This window comes from Tripterygium wilfordii, chromosome 2 (assembly GCF_013401445.1).
Source record: "Tripterygium wilfordii isolate XIE 37 chromosome 2, ASM1340144v1, whole genome shotgun sequence".
NCBI classification, from domain to species: Eukaryota; Viridiplantae; Streptophyta; class Magnoliopsida; order Celastrales; family Celastraceae; genus Tripterygium; species Tripterygium wilfordii.
In genome coordinates, this window is record NC_052233.1 from 10,499,686 (window position 1) to 10,518,582 (window position 18,897).

The window sequence follows — 18,897 nt, forward strand, 5'->3', positions numbered from 1 at the left end:
TCTTCCCCTTTGTCTTTTCCTCTTCCTTCTTTTTCCTTTTATTTTCCGCCTCTTTAAGACCAATGCCTCTCCCTTTTTTCTTTTTCTTTTTCTTTCACCGGAGCCCCACCTTTTCCTTTTCTATATTTTTTTCTTCCCTTTAGCTCCACCCCTCCCTCTTTTTATTCCTTTAGGCAACTTTTTTTTTAATAATAAGAAACTTATATTAGATCAAAGCAGCACAGATTACATGATAATTGGAGGATCCACCTCAGAAATAGAACAATAAAATACAAATCTTGCATCAAGAACATACCAAATTTTAAAAAAAGATGACATAAACAAAGAGATAACAACTCTTTTGTCGAGGTAGACAACGGCCTTGAAGCAACATAAGTAACACAATGGTGCACTTCCATAAGCTCCCCCAAAAGACAAGATTGGAGGAGTAAACGCTGAAATCTTCTGACTTTTTCTTCAGAACTTTCACGACTTTTTTTGGGTTGTGGGTTTGTAGGTTTATGGGTTTGTGATCTTGTGGGTTTCAGGGGTTGTGTTGGAGACTAATTAGGTTTTGGGTTGGATTTGTTTGAGAATTGAGCTTACTTAAAATTAAATGGCCTTTGGACTCTTTTTTTTTTTTTTTTTTGAATTTGATTAAGAGGAAATTTAATAATGTATATACGTGTAAAAAAAAACAAACACACTTACTTGAAAAATTAACATGGATAAAGTTGACCCACAGACAAAATTCATGTATTTTACATTAACAATCTAATAATCAAATATTAAAACATAACAAGGATAATATAATCTTTTACCAAGTAACAAGTACAATCCCTTCACCAACCAAACATCAGAATTCAAAGAATTCTCATTCATATTCATATTCATATTCACATTCCCATCTTCGTTTCCATTATTGTTCTTATGACTAACCAAACATAACGTTAAAGAATTGCTGAGCTTCGGATCCGTTTTTACCCTATACACCATTTTCTATATATAAAAGAAAAAAAGATTTTTTTTTCCTGTGATCTTAAATTTCCAGAAACCTCGTCGACATCGAAGATCTCACTCACAGTCTTTGTCTTCAGTCACACACCTTCTCAAGCAAGTTACCGACTTTATCTTTCCACTCGCACACCTTCTCAAGCAAGTTACCAACTTTATCTTTCCATATCTATATATTGGATAAACATATACATATACGTCTCAAGGAAAAACTTTTGAGGGTTTAAGCTTAGGGTTTTTGGGAGCAACACAAAAGTAAACAGAAGATGCAGCAGACTCCGCAGATGATCCCGGGGGTGCCTTCATTTCCACCTTCAAACGTCACTACCGAGCAGATTCAGAAGGTATAGTCTGCGTGCCTTTTCTCTATATCTCTGCTTTACCCACATGAGATTTTTTGAGTTATTGTTATCTTCTTCATGATATAGTGACTCTGTAATGGAGGATTCTGACTTGGGAGACGAATCGAATAATGGAGATAATGAATTAATATCCAATAGGGAACATATGGGTTTAATTGATTGTTGATTACAAATTTGTCGGTTTTGTTATTATGCCAAACTTAATCGATTTCTTAATTTGAATTTTATTGAGATGACTGTGTGAATCATTTAATTTTTACATAGTGGTGAGATTTATGAGTCTTGATGCAGTTTCTTGATGAGAATAAAAAGTTGATTCTGGCAATATTGGACCATCAAAACCTTGGGAAACATGTTGAGTGTGCCCAGTGAGTCTCTCTCTCTCTCTGTATACAGGCTAATGTTTGGTTGTCTGTTCGATTCCTTTTGTGCACATTAGTCTATATTATAATTAGATAACAAGCTCCTGATTCTGTTACTGAAGGAGTGGTCAAACTCTTTATTACACTGCCTGAGGGCAGGCTTTTGTTTTGAATCCCCAGTTCCCCATCCCTGTGGAACAATGAAAAGAAGAAAAAGATTTGATTCTGAATGGTTGTGCTTTAAGATATAGTGCTGAGTCGGAAGACTGTGGACTCATAGACAAATTAGCATAACCTTCTTAGATGAATTGGCTAAGGGTAAGGCTTCTTGCTGCGAGAGCGTGATTATAATTGTTGAAGAGCAATTTGTACAGTTGTCGTGATTGAAGTTTAAGATTGTAATTTGCATTGGAAACTTGATGCTATATATATATATATCCTTTTCCGTCAAGAAATTTGGTAACTAGCTTGGTTCTCATGTTATAGATTTTATTCGTTATGTTCCTAATAGTCAATTCGCCAAGGAGAAATTTTATTTACCTAGTGATTATAATTATAGGGCAACCTAGGAAATATTTGTCAAATAGAAAAACAAAGGGGTTTTGACATATCATCATCATCTGAGCCTTTATCTCATAAGTTTGAGGTATGCTACTTGAGTCTATGAGAAAAGCAATGGGAATCTACTACGTGTATTCGTTTCCACCATTCATTTCTATTCAGGATCATATTTTCATCAACTCCTATTGAATCCATATCCTTTCTTATTACTTCAAGTCATGCCTTTTTAGGTCTCCATCTCTGCTTCATACTCTCTCATATATAAATTTTCTCGATTCTCCTCAACTTTGCATTGCTATCTCTACGTCGTACATGCTCATACCGCCTTATATGACTTTATCGCAACTTATTTTCAATTGATGTTATTCCTACCATAAATCTAATAATCCTATTTCTTATTCTATCTTCCCTCGTGTGGCCACGCATCAAACGAAGCATTCACATTTCTACTACATTCATTTTGTGGATATGTTGTCTCTTAATAGCCCAATACTCGGAATCATTCATCATTGCGAGTCTTATAGCTGACCTATAAAATTTTCTTAATATCAATCCAGTGAGTGGGCTCAAGACAATCTAATTGAATTGTCACCTATCAAAATTTATTGGATTGATGCATAGACCTACTGATTCATAGAAAATGACCAAAAGGAAGACCCATCTCAAAAGAATCCTTATGGGTTTTCTGAATGTAACGACTTGAAAAGCTATTGATAATAATGATCCACGTACTTAAATGCATATTCGTCCTCAGGTCATATTCAAATGGTGGCTATGCAAGCATGATGACTGATAGGATGTTCCATATCCCTATGTAAGATTGTACACAAAAGGTCCTTTTTGGGTCTCCCTTTGAGCCCTCTGTGTGTGTGTGTATTTGTTTTTAATCTCTAAGAGGTTTTTTCCGGAAAAGTTCAGTTATTCTTGCGTGGATGACATGCAGCCCCATATCCCAGGGTTTCAATAGGATGCCTACGAGTGTAGTGACCGAATGAAACCAACAAATAAGTCCTCACGTAATTGTTGTGGGAGATGCATTATTAATGATCATATGAAACCAAGAACCCTCATGTGTAAAATTATATAAAATAAATCCCTATAAGATGAAACAATTCACTCAAATCGAGTATGATTGTATGTGTGAATGTGTGATAGCATCTGCTATATCAGGAATGAAATTGCTCAACCCTTTTCACCCCTTTTAGCTTCTACAGTCTTTTTTGTTTCTTAGGCAGTAGATCTGTTCCCCCCAAAAGAGGAATGAACTGGGATTATGAAGAGGGGTCATTTAAGCATATATAAATAGAGTATGTTTCCATATGTAGGTGTATGCCTTTACATTCCTTGTAGGATTATAAATATGTGTAGCCTGAATTGCTTTTAACTTTTTTTCCATATATAGATATCTTCTTATTTGTGACCCTATTTTATTCATCTCTTTAGGCTTCTATAGAATTGTAAAATAGGGTTGATTTTCTATATTTTTGATAGAATAGATTGAAGGGATCCTCGTGATAATTCAAATCAAAGCAAATGGATGTCCAGCACAGGCTTTTATATGACAGATCTGATCAATAAAAATACTCCCCCTTGTCATGTATTCCATACATCACACACTAGATAGATGTCATATTCATGGAATATGATCCACTTTCAAACTCAAAATCTCCTGCTTAAGAGTGTGGTTCAAGTACTCGTCAAGCCATACTATTGAGAATGCTCATTGAATGAGAAATTTCATGTGAGATCTCAAATTGAATCGATATTAAGCAATGGACTGCTGCACCCTAGATGGTAATATTCCAGTACCCAAAAATATCGCTAATTGACGCAACGCTCTGTCCTGTGTTGCACTGGGCAGATGGAATCCTGTGTGAATGGCTCTCCTTTGCAAAGGTATTATCTTTAGATTAAGTTTTATGATTTAGAGTAAATGGATGGTGATTTTAGATTCAAGATGAACATTACGATTTTGTAAATTGGTTGCCATATAAATTGCAGTAAACAGTGCAGATTCTTCAGTCATGACTCATGATGGTTTTTTATTTTAAATTGAGATTTGGTTCATCCCTCTTTATCTTATTATTACTTGAGTATATATGTGGCTCATACCCAGTCATGTTCATGCATAAGCTATATGTGTACTTGATTTATCTTACACACTTGGTTTTCATTTATCGATTTTTGCAATTAGGTATCAAGCTCAGCTTCAGAAAAATTTGATGCAGCTAGCCGCGATTGCTGATGCACAACCACCAGCGCAAACATTGCCAACTCTGGTGCGTAGTTGACCTGACCGAATTTAACCGATTCCTGAATGTTATGCTAATCTGTTATTAATTCTTGCAGATGTCACCACATCCTGCTATGCAACAGGGAGGATTTTACATGCAACATCCTCAGGCATTGGCAATGGCTCAGCAGCACGGTGTTTTTCCCCCAAAGATGCCAGTACAATTTAATAATCCACATCAAATACATGATCCACAACAGCTACATCAGCAGCAGCAAGCCTTCCAGATGCAAATGGGAATGAGACCTGTAGGGCCCCCTAACAATGGCATGAATCCCATGCATTCTGAAGCCACACTTGGAGGTAGTAGTGGCGTTGGCCCGACTTCAACTGCAGGACCGAATGATGTGCGTGGTGGAAGCACCGACACGGGGACAACTGGCACTGGTGGTCATGGGAACTCCGCTGCTGGGCATGGTGGTGATGGAGACTCCTCCCACTAGAAGGGAACTCCGCTGCTGTGGCTGTTTATAATAGGCCTCTCTTACCATAGGACTGGCATTGCCGTAGTGATATTTTAATTCCTTGAGTTTAGGATTGGCAGGTCTGCTGTTGTTTCCTTTTAGCTTCAATAGATTAGTCAGGTTTCATAGCTCTTAGCTAGCCAATGCAGGGAACTGATGGGAAAAAGTTTTTGAGTGTCTTGTAGAATGGGAAAGAGGAAGCTTGTGGTCTGATCTTGTATGTTTAAAACTTGCAAATATATGCAGTTTGAGAGTGTTTGTCTTATCAGATTACTGGGTTTTTTTTTCACCATCAGTAGTTTTCATTGGTAATAATAAGACCTGCCATGCGAATGACTTGCAATTTAGAACACTGCAATACAGGAGAGGTGGTTTAGTGATCAGCATTGCTAACTCTACAACCCATTTAACTGGCCCATCTTATAGAAAATGGGCCTAGAAAACAGCCCAAATTAGAGCCCTTCAAGGGCCCAACTAGGTCCAATGGTTCAGATGTACACTCTCGACTGCAACCATGACAATTGAGAAAACTGAAACCGTATTGAAACCTGATGGGTGATTGGGCGATCAGGATAACCTTATCCACCAATTCCAAATGCAAAAGCTGCCACGTAGGACATAGATTAAGTCCTTGGATATCTCCATTTTCCACCTCTCATTAAACCACTGCCTCTCAAAAACAACCCCAATCACACCATCTTCTGATCTTCATACATACAGACAGAGAGAGAGAGAGATTGTTGATTGTTAGGGACGAGACAGAACAATGGCTTCAACTTCAGCAGTTTCAATGGCTATGCCACTAACTCAGGCAAATCAAAAGAGGGTGGTGCCAAGCTCCGATGCCCTGTTCAAGCCACTGCCAGTGAGGCCTTCAAGAGTCATGGCAGCATCAAAATCCAGTGGAAGACTTCAAGTCAAGGCTTCCCTGAAGGAGAAAGCTGTTACCGCACTCACCGCGGCAGCTTTGACAGCTTCCATGGTTATACCTGATGTAGCAGAAGCTGCTGATTCTGGGGTTTCTCCATCTCTCAAGAACTTCTTACTCAGCATTGTAGCTGGTGGTGTGGTGCTTGTCGCCCTTGCTGGTGCTGTGGTTGGTGTCGCAAATTTTGACCCTGTCAAGCGAACCTGAGAGAGAGAGAACAATTCTTTTCTACTGCTCCTATGTATTTCTTCTATGTTTCGGTGATTGCCTTTGTACCTTGTGTTTCTCTGTATCTTCCCTTGTAATTCGGCTTTGATAAAAGAATATCCACTTGATCTAAAATCTCATTTACTTTGGTATGGAATTATTCATCACCTGTGCAATTTTGAAATCAAATCAAGGAGGTATCTGCTCTCTGAAGTATAATCCACCTTGTCCGTCTTAACAACGGTGATCTTCACCCTCTGTTCATCACCAAACAATTCCTCCTTGATTTTGAGCCTGAAAAGATACCGGTAAAAGAGTCTGCTCTTGAAAATATCCGCGAATTTGGCATCATCCTGTAATTCAAATTTTGACAAATACAGCTCCTTCGCCGAGCAACCCACTATCTCCTCCCCAGCTTCCTGGAAAGCTGTTACCCAAGTCAATCCTGTATGGTCTTGAATTTGAACTTGGAGAAGGAATCTATAATCACACTCCTCGAATTCTTGATTGCATTTGTCGCATTGCCATCTTTCAGTCCCTGATTGTGTCACTTTCTTGTTACATTGTCTATCTTCTGCAATTTTAAGTGGGCAAGCCGTATAACAAAACGTATCTGTTTTGATAAAAGCTATGGTTGCTCTCACAGTCACCCAGTCTGGGAAACAGTTTTACAGATCTCATTCTTAGGTGTGCCAGGCACAGAGTCCTTAGAAATGGACGAAGAAGTAACATTCCTTCCCCCTTGATCAAACCACTGTCTCAGGCCACCGGCCTCCGGAAAATCTGGATTTATGAAGAGCTGGGTAGAAGAAATCGTCCCAGTAGATTTGCCACTGAAATCACTTACCTTACCAGCTTTAACAGCTAGAACCGGAAAAAAACTAGAATCCGCCATCTCTTGCAATTTTTGACCTTCCTTGTTGCAGAAATCACCCCAAAAGGTTAACTCAACACTCCTACCAGATGCATCCTTAAGATTAACAATTCTTCTCTGAGTTTCCATACCATTCTTTCTCAAGATGGGAACTGAAGTGTTCACAGATATCACAATACCAATAATGTCCAGTATTGAATTGTTCTCAGCATTCTCAATTTCACTAATAGGTTTGAAGGAGAACTGTTGTTGTGGAATAGAACCATCTTCATCAGGGCAAAGCTCTACAGTCGAAGTTGCCTCCAAAAATATCTCCCACTCATTCTTCAAATGGGTGAAATTCTTCTGTGCAGGTTTTAAGCTGCCTTAAGAAATCAAATAGACCCTACCAACCTCAATAACATCATAGAATCGGTCAACAACAGCATTGAAGCGGGTCACCCGTATTTCACCACCGTCAGAGTCAAGTAGGTCGAAGGAGAAAACCTTCCCGTCTCCCCGGGCATTGTTGTAGCGGCGGAGATCTCCTTTTGCAGTTACCCTTGCTTTAATAGCCCACCTTCCCTGATAGGGATTAAGAGCAACTATAGGAATGATCCGGGCAGGTGCCTCATTCTTCATTATTCCACCGTGATTCTTGTAGTTAGGAGGTGGTTGATATGGAGGTTGAACAGCAGGTCTGAAATTCTGTCCATTATTGCTATGCATTTGGGCACCCATACTACCATAATTAACCCTTGATGACTGCTGCAAATTGCTGTTAGGCAATGCTTTCTGAGCAGTTGTATCATATTCAGCAAGCACCATGTGATTCCCAATTATTTCACAATCAAGCATTATAGTTTCCATGTTCAATACCACAATAATCCTGTACAAAAAACGCATGGCTAAAAACTATGACTTTCAGAACAAAAAGACGACCAAAATGGGGGAGACTCCAGAGTAGTTATAATCTAAAATCAATAGTTTCTATGCACATCTGCAGGCTTAAATTGGTCCTACCGCCGCTAGATTTCAAGCAGTTTATTCAGCTTTGCAAAACTACTTTATGAAGCATGGCATGACACGAGAATTTACAAGACCAATAAAATATGAGAAATAATACAGAAAATTGGCATATATCATATAATTATTTAAATCAAATATTATACAGAATGATATACCACATATTTTATGCATTAGTGTCATATGGAGAACCATGGCTCCATGACTTTTTCCCACTCTGTTCGATGAATTTTATTTTACTTGTCAAAATTATAAAAAAATAAAAATCTCATTTTCTTTTCCTGTGAGGAGCTTTAGCTTCACTGTTTATACTGTATGCAGACACATGCCTCAGCCTCACAGGTACCACTACTCACAAAAATCTAAAAATGTGCCACTTCAAGAACTGGACTCTGTTCATGTGCCGCCTAATAAAATTTACCTGACCAGCTTACAATTCCACCAATCAACTCACACTGACATTTTTGGCAAAAGCAACGCACAATCGGTTTCCACAAGACAAAATTAAACGTATCAAAGAATCCAAAGCCTAAAAACAGATGCTTAATCTACACACAAGCGATTCACTCACGATTATAATCGTAGTGTGTAGTGCAATGTCATTAAAAAAAGAAACCGAGAATTAGAGACAGAGGATCAGCATTCACTCACTTGCGATTTTGAACGGTGCTGCAGATGTAATCGATCAACTGCACCAACGGCTTCGAGTCAACATCGCCGGCTGTGATCGTCGCTATAGCGTTCGGAGTCAGATTCACCGCCATCTTCCAGATCCTTCGAGAATCAAAAGCCCGGTGAGCAACAAAAATTGGGGGAAAGCGAGTCGGAGAGCGACAATAGCCCTAGAAACGAAAATGAGAGGAAGAGAGAGAAGGGAAGGAAGGATTGATTTTGAATTCAGAAGTGTGTTTGTTGTGAAAGATCGGGGAGGAGAGGGCTGTAAATTTGGAGACGATCCTAACGTGGCGCGGATTGCAGTGGGAAATAACGGAACCGCCCTTGTAATTTAAATATTAGTAGACTTCTGGTATTTTAAAAGGAAAATTAGATTAGATTTGGATTATTATTTCTTTTCAAAATATATTCCAGTTTTAAATTAAACCAATAATTTTTTTACAAATTTTTTTTCTTCTTCTTTTTGAATGTAAATAAAAATTAAAGAAAGAGGTTTTCTTAATAATACAGCTTTGATAAAGTACAAATCTCCAAAGATTTCAAAACAAACAACACAACAGTGATTATAAGAGCATCTATGACTCCAAACTCAAACTAAGCTCCATATTTGGAGTTCAATTTTGTTCTTTTTTGAAAATCAAGCTCACATCAGTGACGCTAAACATAACGCCAAACCATGTGTTCGCTACGGTGAAACTGGAAGGACGTGGTATCCCTGTAGCAAACTCAATCAAATTTCTTGATTAAAATATTGTTGAGCGCCTCCTCTCCCCCAAAGACAAATTGAAAAACCGTGAAGCGACAGTTTATTTAATATTAATTAACTCATATATTATTATAATATTAATAACAATTATTTCATATTAATGTCAATTGATTACTATTTCATATGGTAATATTTTATGTTATAATAGTTGTAAAATGTATTAACTTTAAATTAATAAAAATGATTGTACAGATTAATATTTGAATGGTTTAGAGTGTCTATGTGTGAATGTTCCTTTTGAGAAACTGTGAATTTGTGAAAAGTATAAAAACTGAACATTTAGAGTTTTTGTGAAGAATGTCTGCTGTGAATAATCTAAAGAGACACTGGACTCAACATTTGGAGTCTCTCTTTAGTTTTTTTTTCGTGTAATTTTAGCCCACATTAGTGACTCTATGTGACACTCTAAACGAGCCGTTTGCTACAGTCACACTCAACATCTTTGAGTTGACTATGATGTTGAGTGCGACTGTAGCAAGCTGACCTAATTTATTTTATTAAAAAAATTGAAAGCAACATCGATCGTCTCTCAAAACATGATATGCAAAGACGAAGCTTGCCCACCAATTTCATTTTATGGCAATAGTAGATTCCAGACCGTCGTCTTTGGTTTTGACGATGATTACTCATCGCTACTCCATCTCCCTATTCCCTTTTCAGGTAATTTTTGGAGCTCCAAACATTCGAAACCCTAGTCCCTCCCAGTTTTCATCAATTTGTAGTTATGAGCAATAAATTGTCTAGTTTCTTCAATGAAATTGTGGGGTCTCTTGAAAAAAATTAAAATGGTTGAATTTATGCTCTTTTTTTTTGTTTTTTTGCATTTATGCTCTATTTCTACACTTTGAAAAGAAATCCATTAATATGAGAGTATAATGAAGAAATGATGATTTGAGAATATGCAAAAAAGATTAGAAATTCATTGTTTATATAGATAATTTCTACTACAATGTCATTCACGCAACTCAATAATCAATTCATAGTCAAATATTTCAACAAATCACATAGTGACCACACTATTCAACTATCACATTATTAAATATAAATATTTAATATTAATATTAATAAATATTAATATTAATATGATAATATTTTATGTTATAATAGTTATAAAATGTATTAATTTTAAATTAATAAAATTGATTGTATAAATAAATATTTAAATGATTTAAAATGTATTACCTTATGATACTGTGAGAAATTATAAATCTATACAAAAAAATGTAAATTTAACGTTTCTGGTTAGAATTTTATGCTGTGGATGGTGGCATTATTCAAGCAATCATCCAACAAACTCTCAAAATCCGCCAAGTCAAATAGTTAACAAATATTCGATCCAATACGGATATCATAAAACCCACTCTAAAATAGAAAATGGCCCCAACAGCACAAAAAAGAAACTCGCACCCTCATCATTCATTGCTACAAAAAAGCTACAACTATCTGCAAATCACTGCAGAAACTCCTTCAAACAACAGGACTACATATGGATTAAACTGCTAAATTGATAAGCTACTTAAAATTGTATAATCCACAATACCAATGAGATGGAGACAAAATTTTAGAAATATTTAATTTAACAACATTTTGAAAAGGCCAACATGACTTTAGGTGGTCCGAGGGGCCTAGACTACAAAGAGCATGGACTGCAATCAGCAGGGTAACAGTCTTGGAATTGGGCCTCCATTGGGACTTCTTCAATCTCAGATGCCATGACAGGAGATGCCTGATGTGTTCCACTTCCTCCTATTGTGACAAGAAGATCAGGTAGAGGAGTTGTTGGGCCTTGCTTTTCCTAGATACCAAGCACTCTCGCATGAAAATCACAAGTCAGAAGAAAACAAACGAATGAAAGTGCTATGGGCATAAATGATTTAGTAATTTTTCAACAATAATAATGAAGGTGGAAGGATATGAACTAAAACCACCTACCTGCCTAGACTTATTTCACCAACATTGACATGAGTCTATTTTGTAGAACAGTTGGTTTGATTTTTCAATACTAACAAAAAAGTTATGAAAAAAAGTTGAGCTTAAAACTGTGAAATATGCTGTGAACTAACGGAAAAATTGTTTAATTCAAGTACTATAATATTAGATTTTATGATTTTTATATTAAATTTTATTATTAAATTAATATAATAAATTTAATTTTATTAAAATTAATTTAAAGTATAAATAATTTTATTAAATGTTATTTTATGATTTTATAATAATTTTGTTATAATAATTTTAAGTATAAGTTTTAAATATTTAAAATTAATTAAAATAATGTGTTAGGATTAAAAAAAGATTTAAGTGAAAACATGGGCCCAATGTTTTTAAAAAGAAAATTAAGAAAAAAACAACACTTTTCAATTATCATGAGGGCCCACATGAATTTTTGAAAAGAAAATAAAATGGCAAACGCCCTCCCAGATCATTGATTACACACATAAACCAACGTTGTGCTAATTACACACATAATATTGTGGGTGTTTGGTAGTGCGTTCGCACTACGTTCAGTTGCACCGCACCTTACAGCATCACAGTTTTTTGTGACACGCACGCCAAACAGCTTTTGTGTTCCAACTCACCTCACAGCACCACAACATTTTACCTCACAACACTCCCAAACACTTACAATATATGTTGAATTGTCCTACGTAATCAAATTAGGTCGATTATTTTATTTTAGATTAATGTACAATACAAACATTAAGTGATTTTATATTAATATTATTAATCATCTAATATAACTGTAATTTAGATACGTCAAACGTACCTCATAGCATCGCATCACAGTTTTAAAAGTGACGCGCCAAAAAGTTTTTTGCGTTCCAACTCACCTCACAGCACCACAGTTTTATAACTTACTGCACCGCACAGCACCTCACAGCAGTTGACAACACTCCCAAACAGACCCATTATCCAACGTGGTTTTAACACGTTACTCAAGAAGAATGTAGTGAACATACTAAAACTTATGGTGCCAATACTCCCTCCCTAGTGGAATTAAACCACCACTGGGACTTGATCTCAGATGTCATGACACGAAGTCTAATGTATTTATTCCTCCTTCGGAGAATGAATTGTAACAAGCTCCGAAAAATGTTTTTAACTTTTTGATCAAAATACTAATAATCACCACCTTAATAAAAATTTCCATAGCTTTCGCTAACAGTCTTCACCAACAGTAATGATTCTCAAATTCGAGAACAAGTACCCGCTATTAATAACACATCCTCTTTCATGACAACTAGTAACATGCCACTGTCGATATTTGAATTTGAGCTACTTGCCAAACCACCACTCAATCTCTTATCCTTGGAAAAGAATTTTCCGAAAATTCTGAAAAGATAAGATCAAAAGGTTGATGTCATTTTTTGGGCATGGAACTAACTAGTAGAGCAGAATTATCACATTGTATCTCCATTATTGAAGAAAACGTGTGAGACCCATTGTGGGGCCTGCATGAAGAGAAATGATAAACAAAATTAACATGGGTGTTGAATTTGTAAAATGGAACAAAATAGTGGGACCCGCCTAAAGAAAAAAGAAGGAAATGCTTGTTGATCATTTTTGGGTTAGGTGAGTTGTTTTTCTACATCTAGTGAGAGGAGCAGTCTCTAAAGTGTGCTGAAAGATTTTGGAGTACATGAGCTGAGATCCATGATATACTAGGCACATGGTGGTGCACCGGTTGAACCTCGAACCTTTAACCGACACAGTTTGATGCACGGTACGATTTTCAAAATGATGCTCTACATGATCCCAAGACAAAGCATTGCTACAATGAGAAACCCTAAAAAGAAAATTTTGATAGCCGAAAATATTACTCTTATTGGAATCATTGCAATCCCAAACTAAATTGCCATCACAAATATGTAGCTTATTTGCTGTAAACATGTTAGAAGAAGCCGGTAGCCTTGAAAAAGGTGTTAAAAATGAACGGATATTGTTTATTATAAAAATTATTTTATCATTTTTTAATTGGTCGGGATGTAGTTGACCAAGTCTAGTCTTCCTTGATTTTTGGTAAATTGCAACTTATACAACTAACCAAAATTTTAGGAAGCAAGAAAATCTCACATTATAGGCTGATTTTATATCAATTAAACACATTTTTTCTTTATTGATAAACAGCTGGTTTTTTCAAGAGAAAAGTGCTCGCTCTTGTTTTTTCTTATTTCAGTTGTATCTTTCTCTTGAAAAAACTTTTGGCATAAGTTGCAACTTGCCAAATTAAAGAAAAAATGTGTCTAAGTGAAAAAAAAAGCTTTTTCAAGAGCAATTTTCTCCTGAAAAAACCAATCTCTGATGTTATTCCTAAAATGCTAGTCAGTTGCTTAAGTTGCAACTTGTCAAAAATCAAAAAGACAATATCAACTACATCCCTTGTAATTGACCAATTACAAAATTGATAAAACAATTTTAATAATACACAATATCCATTCATTTCCAACAAAAAGAAAGTTTAGAAAAATTTAAGGTATATACAAATCCCATGACAGTACTGGAACCTCAAATGGACACTAGTCCTAATTCCTCAGCCACATTGAAAACATAGTACACTCGATATGTGTCCCACCAAGGTTACTACATGAAAACTTAAGGCATTTCACGAGGACAATGGCATGTAGGACCAGAGTGAATCTCGTCATCTTCCGACACAAAGATGGTAAGGAAGAACCACTCTGCTTTATAGATGACACAAACATCTAAAGTGCAACACAACAGCATTATTGTTGACTATATTTTGATATCAGCAAAGATAAAGTATAAGAGAATGGAGAATGCTTTTCTTGTTTTTATTAAAAGAACAACTACAGGCCTTATATATAGCCTTTACAATGACGAGGAAATCAAATCAAAAACAAATAACAGAACCCTGAGTAATAGGGATTATTTAACAACCCACTAACCAACTAAGTCCTAAAGACTTGGTCAAGCAAAGACTGAATCGAAGTAAAACTGGTTCTAACATCCTCCCTTAAACTGAATGCTATCTCAGTTTACACCAGGATTCATGCAGACCCCCATCAAACTTCTCAACTTCACAAATACATCCAACTTCAGTGGCTTGGTCATTATGTCTGCTACCTGCTCTTGAGTATGACAGTGAACCAGTTTAACAACTCCATCCTTAGTAAGCTCTCGAAGGAAATGAAACCTAATATCTATGTGCTTGCTTCGGCCATGTAGAACAGGATTCTTGGAGAGTTCAATAGTTGAACTATTGTCACAGTAAACTGTTGTACCATCACCTTGAACCAGATTGAAACTCTTCAGAATTCTTTGCAGCCAAACCACTTGACAAGCACATGAAGCAGCAGCCACGAACTCTGCTTCAGTGGTAGACAATGTGACTATTGGTTGCTTCTTAGACGACCAAGAAACTGCTCCTGAATTGAACATAAAAACATAGCCGGAAGTACTCTTTCTATCATCCAAATCACCGGCATAATCACTGTCCGTGTAACCAATTAATTCCTCATCTCCTCCTTTCTTATAAAATAATCCAAAATCACAAGTTCCTTTTAAATACCTTAACACTCTCTTGGCTGCTTGGAAATGAAGCTCTGTGGGATGCTCCATGTATCTGCTCAGTAGACTTACCACAAACATGATATCGGGCCGAGTGGTAGTCAAGTACATAAGACTACCCACAAGCTGTTTGTAGTGGCCACTATCTGATTTTGCACCATCTGCATTTCTTGTGAGTTTAAAACTGGAACAATCGGATTTAGTACAGGATTGCACTTGTCCATACCAAAACGCTTCAACACCTCATTTGTGTACTTCTTTTGACAAACAAAAATACCTTCAGCTTTTTGCACCACTTCGATACCCAGAAAATACCTCATTTTTCCCAAGTCAGTCATATCAAACTCATGCATCATGGAGTTCTTAAAATCATCAAACATACACATATCATTGCCTGTGAAAATTAAATCATCTACATATAGACAGATAATTAAGATTTTACCTCCTTCTTTCACTTTGATGAATAAACTATGCTCATATGGACACTTCTCAAAGCCTTCCTTTGCAAAATAAGATTCAATGCGGCTGTACCATGCACGTGGAGCTTGTTTCAAGCCATATAGGGCCCTCTTCAACTTATAGACTTTATGTTCATCACCTTTCTTCACATATCCTGCAAGTTGTTCGAGGTAGACCTCTTCAGAAAGGCTCCATTCAAGAACGCAGACTTGACATCGAGCTGAAAGATTTTCCACTTGCTTTGAGCTGCTAGTGAGATTACTAAGCGAATTGTATCCATTCATGCTACAGGTGCGAACACTTCAGTGTAATCAACTCCATGTTCTTGGGTGTAGCCTTTTGCTACTAACCGGGCTTTGTGCTTATCTATCTCACCATTTTCATTAAACTTTGTCTTGTACACCCACTTTACTCCAACAGTCTTGGCACCAGCAGGCAAGTACGTCAACTCCCAAGTATTATTGCGTTCAATGGCATCAATTTCGGCATCCATGGCGTGTCTCCATTTCGAATCCTTCACAGCTTCTTCAAAAAACAAAGGATCGTTAGCAGAAGTGAACATGGCCATGTAGGACTCTTCTTCAGAGAATTCCTCCCCACTAACATAGTCCTCCATCCAAGAAGGTTTTCTACGTTCCCTTTCTTCACGAATTGATGGAGAGATAGTTCCTCTTGAACTTGATGAGTTCTGTTCGGTTTCATTCACCTCTGGATCAACATGTTGAGTAAGAATTTCATGACCTGTAGTTACTTCTGGATCGACTTGTTGATCAATGCTTTCACTAGCAGCTTCCTCATTATCTGCCCATTGTAAGTCAGCAGTATTGGCTGTCTTTGGACTTTCATTCCAATCCCAACTATTATTTTCTTCAAACACCACGTCTCTACTCACGATAATCTTCCTGGAAACAGGATCATACAGTCGATATGCCTTTGATTCGGTGCTAATGCCAAGCAAAACACACTTCGTACTCTTGTCATCGAGTTTGGTTCTCTTGCAATCAGGTACATGAGCATGTGCGATACACCCAAAAACCCTAAAATGAGCAATTGACGGTTTAACTCCATTCCAGGCTTCTTCTGGAGTCTTGTTCTTGACTGTAACCGTTGGGCTTCTATTCAAAACCTGAATAGTCCAGTTGACAGCTTCGGGCCAAAACATCTTTGGGATCTTCTTCTCCGACAGCATGCTGCGAACCATGTTCATAATGGTTTGATTTTTCCTTTCCGCGACTCCATTTTGTTGAGGAGAATAGGCAGCTGTAAGTTGACGTCGTATGCCATGCTCATCACAAAATTCTGTAAAATCTCGTGAAGTAAACTCACCTCCACGGTCAGTACGAAGCCCCTTAATGCACAAGTCCACCTCATTTTCAACATGATTTTTATAAAGCTTAAAAGCAGCGAAAGCTTCAGATTTTTCAACAAGGAAATAAACCCAAGTTTTTGCGACTGTAATCATCAATAAATGTGATTATGTACCTCTTTTTGCTGTTTCAGGCGGGAGTAATGGGTCCACATATGTCAGCATGTACGAGTTGAAGAACTTGAGTAGCCCTCCATGTAGTTTCCTTTGGAAAAGATTTTCTCTGTTGCTTCCCAATCAAACAATCTCCACATACCGTTGATGGAGTGTCAAATCTTGGTAGACCCGTGACCATCTCCTTTTGTTGAAGAAGATTAAGACCACTGAAGCTAAGATGACCATATCGATTGTGCCAAAGCATGGCGTTAGCTTCAGACAGAGAATTAAAACATACCTGCTCCTTCAATTGGATTTGAGCAAACAATTTGAACATTCTATTGGAAGACATTGTACTATCCAAAATCAGCCCTCTTTCAGGATGATATATCTTGCATGATCCCCGTTGGAATGAGAATAGCAAAGACCCTTTTCAGCAAGCTGTCCAATGCTCAATAAACTATTCTTCAAGCCTGGGATATAAAATACTCCAGTAATGATATGAACAAAACCATTTACAAGCATCCTGATATTGCCCTTTCCCATCACATTCATAATCGAATCATCTCCTAGCTTCACTTGTTCTCTAAAATTGCCATCAAACTCAGAAAATAACTCCATCTTTCCACACATGTGGTTGCTGCAACCCGAGTCGAGAAACCACAATTCCTCCTTCCTTGCTGCCTTTTCATCTACATAGGCCATCAATAACATTTCTTCACCCTTCTTCTGCATAGTTTGCCTTTCCCTGGAACTCCTTCTTTGCGACACTCATATGCAAAGTGTCCTAGCTTGTGACAGTTGTAACATTCAATGGTGGATTTGTCGAAGCTGCGTCTTCCGCCTCCACCTCCTCGTCCCCTTCCTCGGGCATGTCCACGCCCTCTTCCTAGTGATGATTCTCCTGTCATAACCTTCAAGGCTTGCTCCTCGATGATATGAGTGTTCATACGCTGCTCATGAACTAAGAGGCTGCTTTGTAACTCATCTATGGACAGTTCATCAAGATCCTTTGATTCTTTGATGGAGCAGACGACGTAATCAAATTTGGGAGTCATGGACCGCAAAATCTTCTCAATGATTGCTACATCAGTCAGATTTTTCGCACCATTTGACCTTAACTTATTAACCACAGCCATTGTCCGGGCAATGTACTCATTTACCGATTCTCCCATCTTCATGTTGAGCATCTCAAACTCCTTTTGAAGAGCCTGCCGTTGTGCACGTTGCACTCTTGCTGTGCCTTGATATTTCTGCTTCAAAGAATCCCAAATGCTTTTGGCAGATTCCTTGTTCAAAATCGTTTCCAAAATGGAACGATCAATACTCTGGAATAAGTAATTTTTCGCCTTCAAATCCTTCAATTTGGCGTCCTCAATTGCCTTCGTCTGAGCTGGGGTAAGCTGAACCCCTCTTTCCACCGTGGGAATGCCATCTTCAATGAGACTCCAGTACTCCTTTGAACGAAGGAAATTTTCCATAAGCATGCACCAGTGATCATAGTGTCCATCGAACTTAGGAATTGACGGTTGCACAAACCCTCCCTCGCTTGCCATCTCGTTGCTTGTCTTGGTTTTGAAAAAAAAAAAACTACAGCAGGGCTCCGATACCAGAATGTTGACTATATTTTGATATCAGCAAAGATAAAGTATAAGAGAATGGAGAATGCTTTTCTTGTTTTTATTAAAAGAACAACTACAGGCCTTATATATAGCCTTTACAATGACGAGGAAATCAAATCAAAAACAAATAACAGAACCCTGAGTAATAGGGATTATTTAACAACCCACTAACCAACTAAGTCCTAAAGACTTGGTCAAGCAAAGACTGAATCGAAGTAAAACTGGTTCTAACAATTATCTCACTCATTTGCTGTCAGAAATATAAAAAAAAAATCACTTTCACAACAACTAGGACCAAAAAAAAGAAATGGCAGGCAACAGAGGAAGTTTAGAAAGAG

At 37.3% G+C, this 18,897-nt stretch overlaps 2 protein-coding genes and 1 pseudogene across 2 annotated transcripts; 2 read left to right on the forward strand and 1 right to left on the reverse strand.

Moving 5' to 3' along the window:
- Nucleotides 1-1,019: 1,019 nt before the first annotated feature.
- On the forward strand, nucleotides 1,020-5,303 carry LOC120016616 (GRF1-interacting factor 3-like). Its single transcript, XM_038869470.1, has 4 exons — nucleotides 1,020-1,337; nucleotides 1,647-1,723; nucleotides 4,473-4,557; nucleotides 4,628-5,303. The coding sequence occupies exons 1-4, from the start codon at nucleotides 1,260-1,262 to the stop codon at nucleotides 5,012-5,014; spliced, it is 627 nt and encodes a 208-aa protein (XP_038725398.1). The 5' UTR covers nucleotides 1,020-1,259; the 3' UTR covers nucleotides 5,015-5,303.
- Nucleotides 5,304-5,610: 307 nt separating this feature from the next.
- Nucleotides 5,611-6,318, forward strand: LOC120016630. The gene has a single exon (XM_038869492.1). The coding sequence runs from the start codon at nucleotides 5,802-5,804 to the stop codon at nucleotides 6,168-6,170; it is 369 nt and encodes a 122-aa protein (XP_038725420.1). The 5' UTR covers nucleotides 5,611-5,801; the 3' UTR covers nucleotides 6,171-6,318.
- Nucleotides 6,318-8,157, reverse strand: LOC120016520 (annotated as a pseudogene).
- Nucleotides 8,158-18,897: the final 10,740 nt, after the last annotated feature.

Coding starts and splice junctions, on each gene's coding strand:
- LOC120016616 (XM_038869470.1), top strand. CDS start 1,260: ATGCAGCAGACTCCGCAGATGATCCCGGGGGTGCCTTCATTTCCACCT. Junction 1,338..1,646: donor CTACCGAGCAGATTCAGAAG/GTATAGTCTGCG, acceptor GTCTTGATGCAG/TTTCTTGATGAGAATAAAAA. Junction 4,558..4,627: donor CGCAAACATTGCCAACTCTG/GTGCGTAGTTGA, acceptor TAATTCTTGCAG/ATGTCACCACATCCTGCTAT.
- LOC120016630 (XM_038869492.1), top strand. CDS start 5,802: ATGGCTTCAACTTCAGCAGTTTCAATGGCTATGCCACTAACTCAGGCA.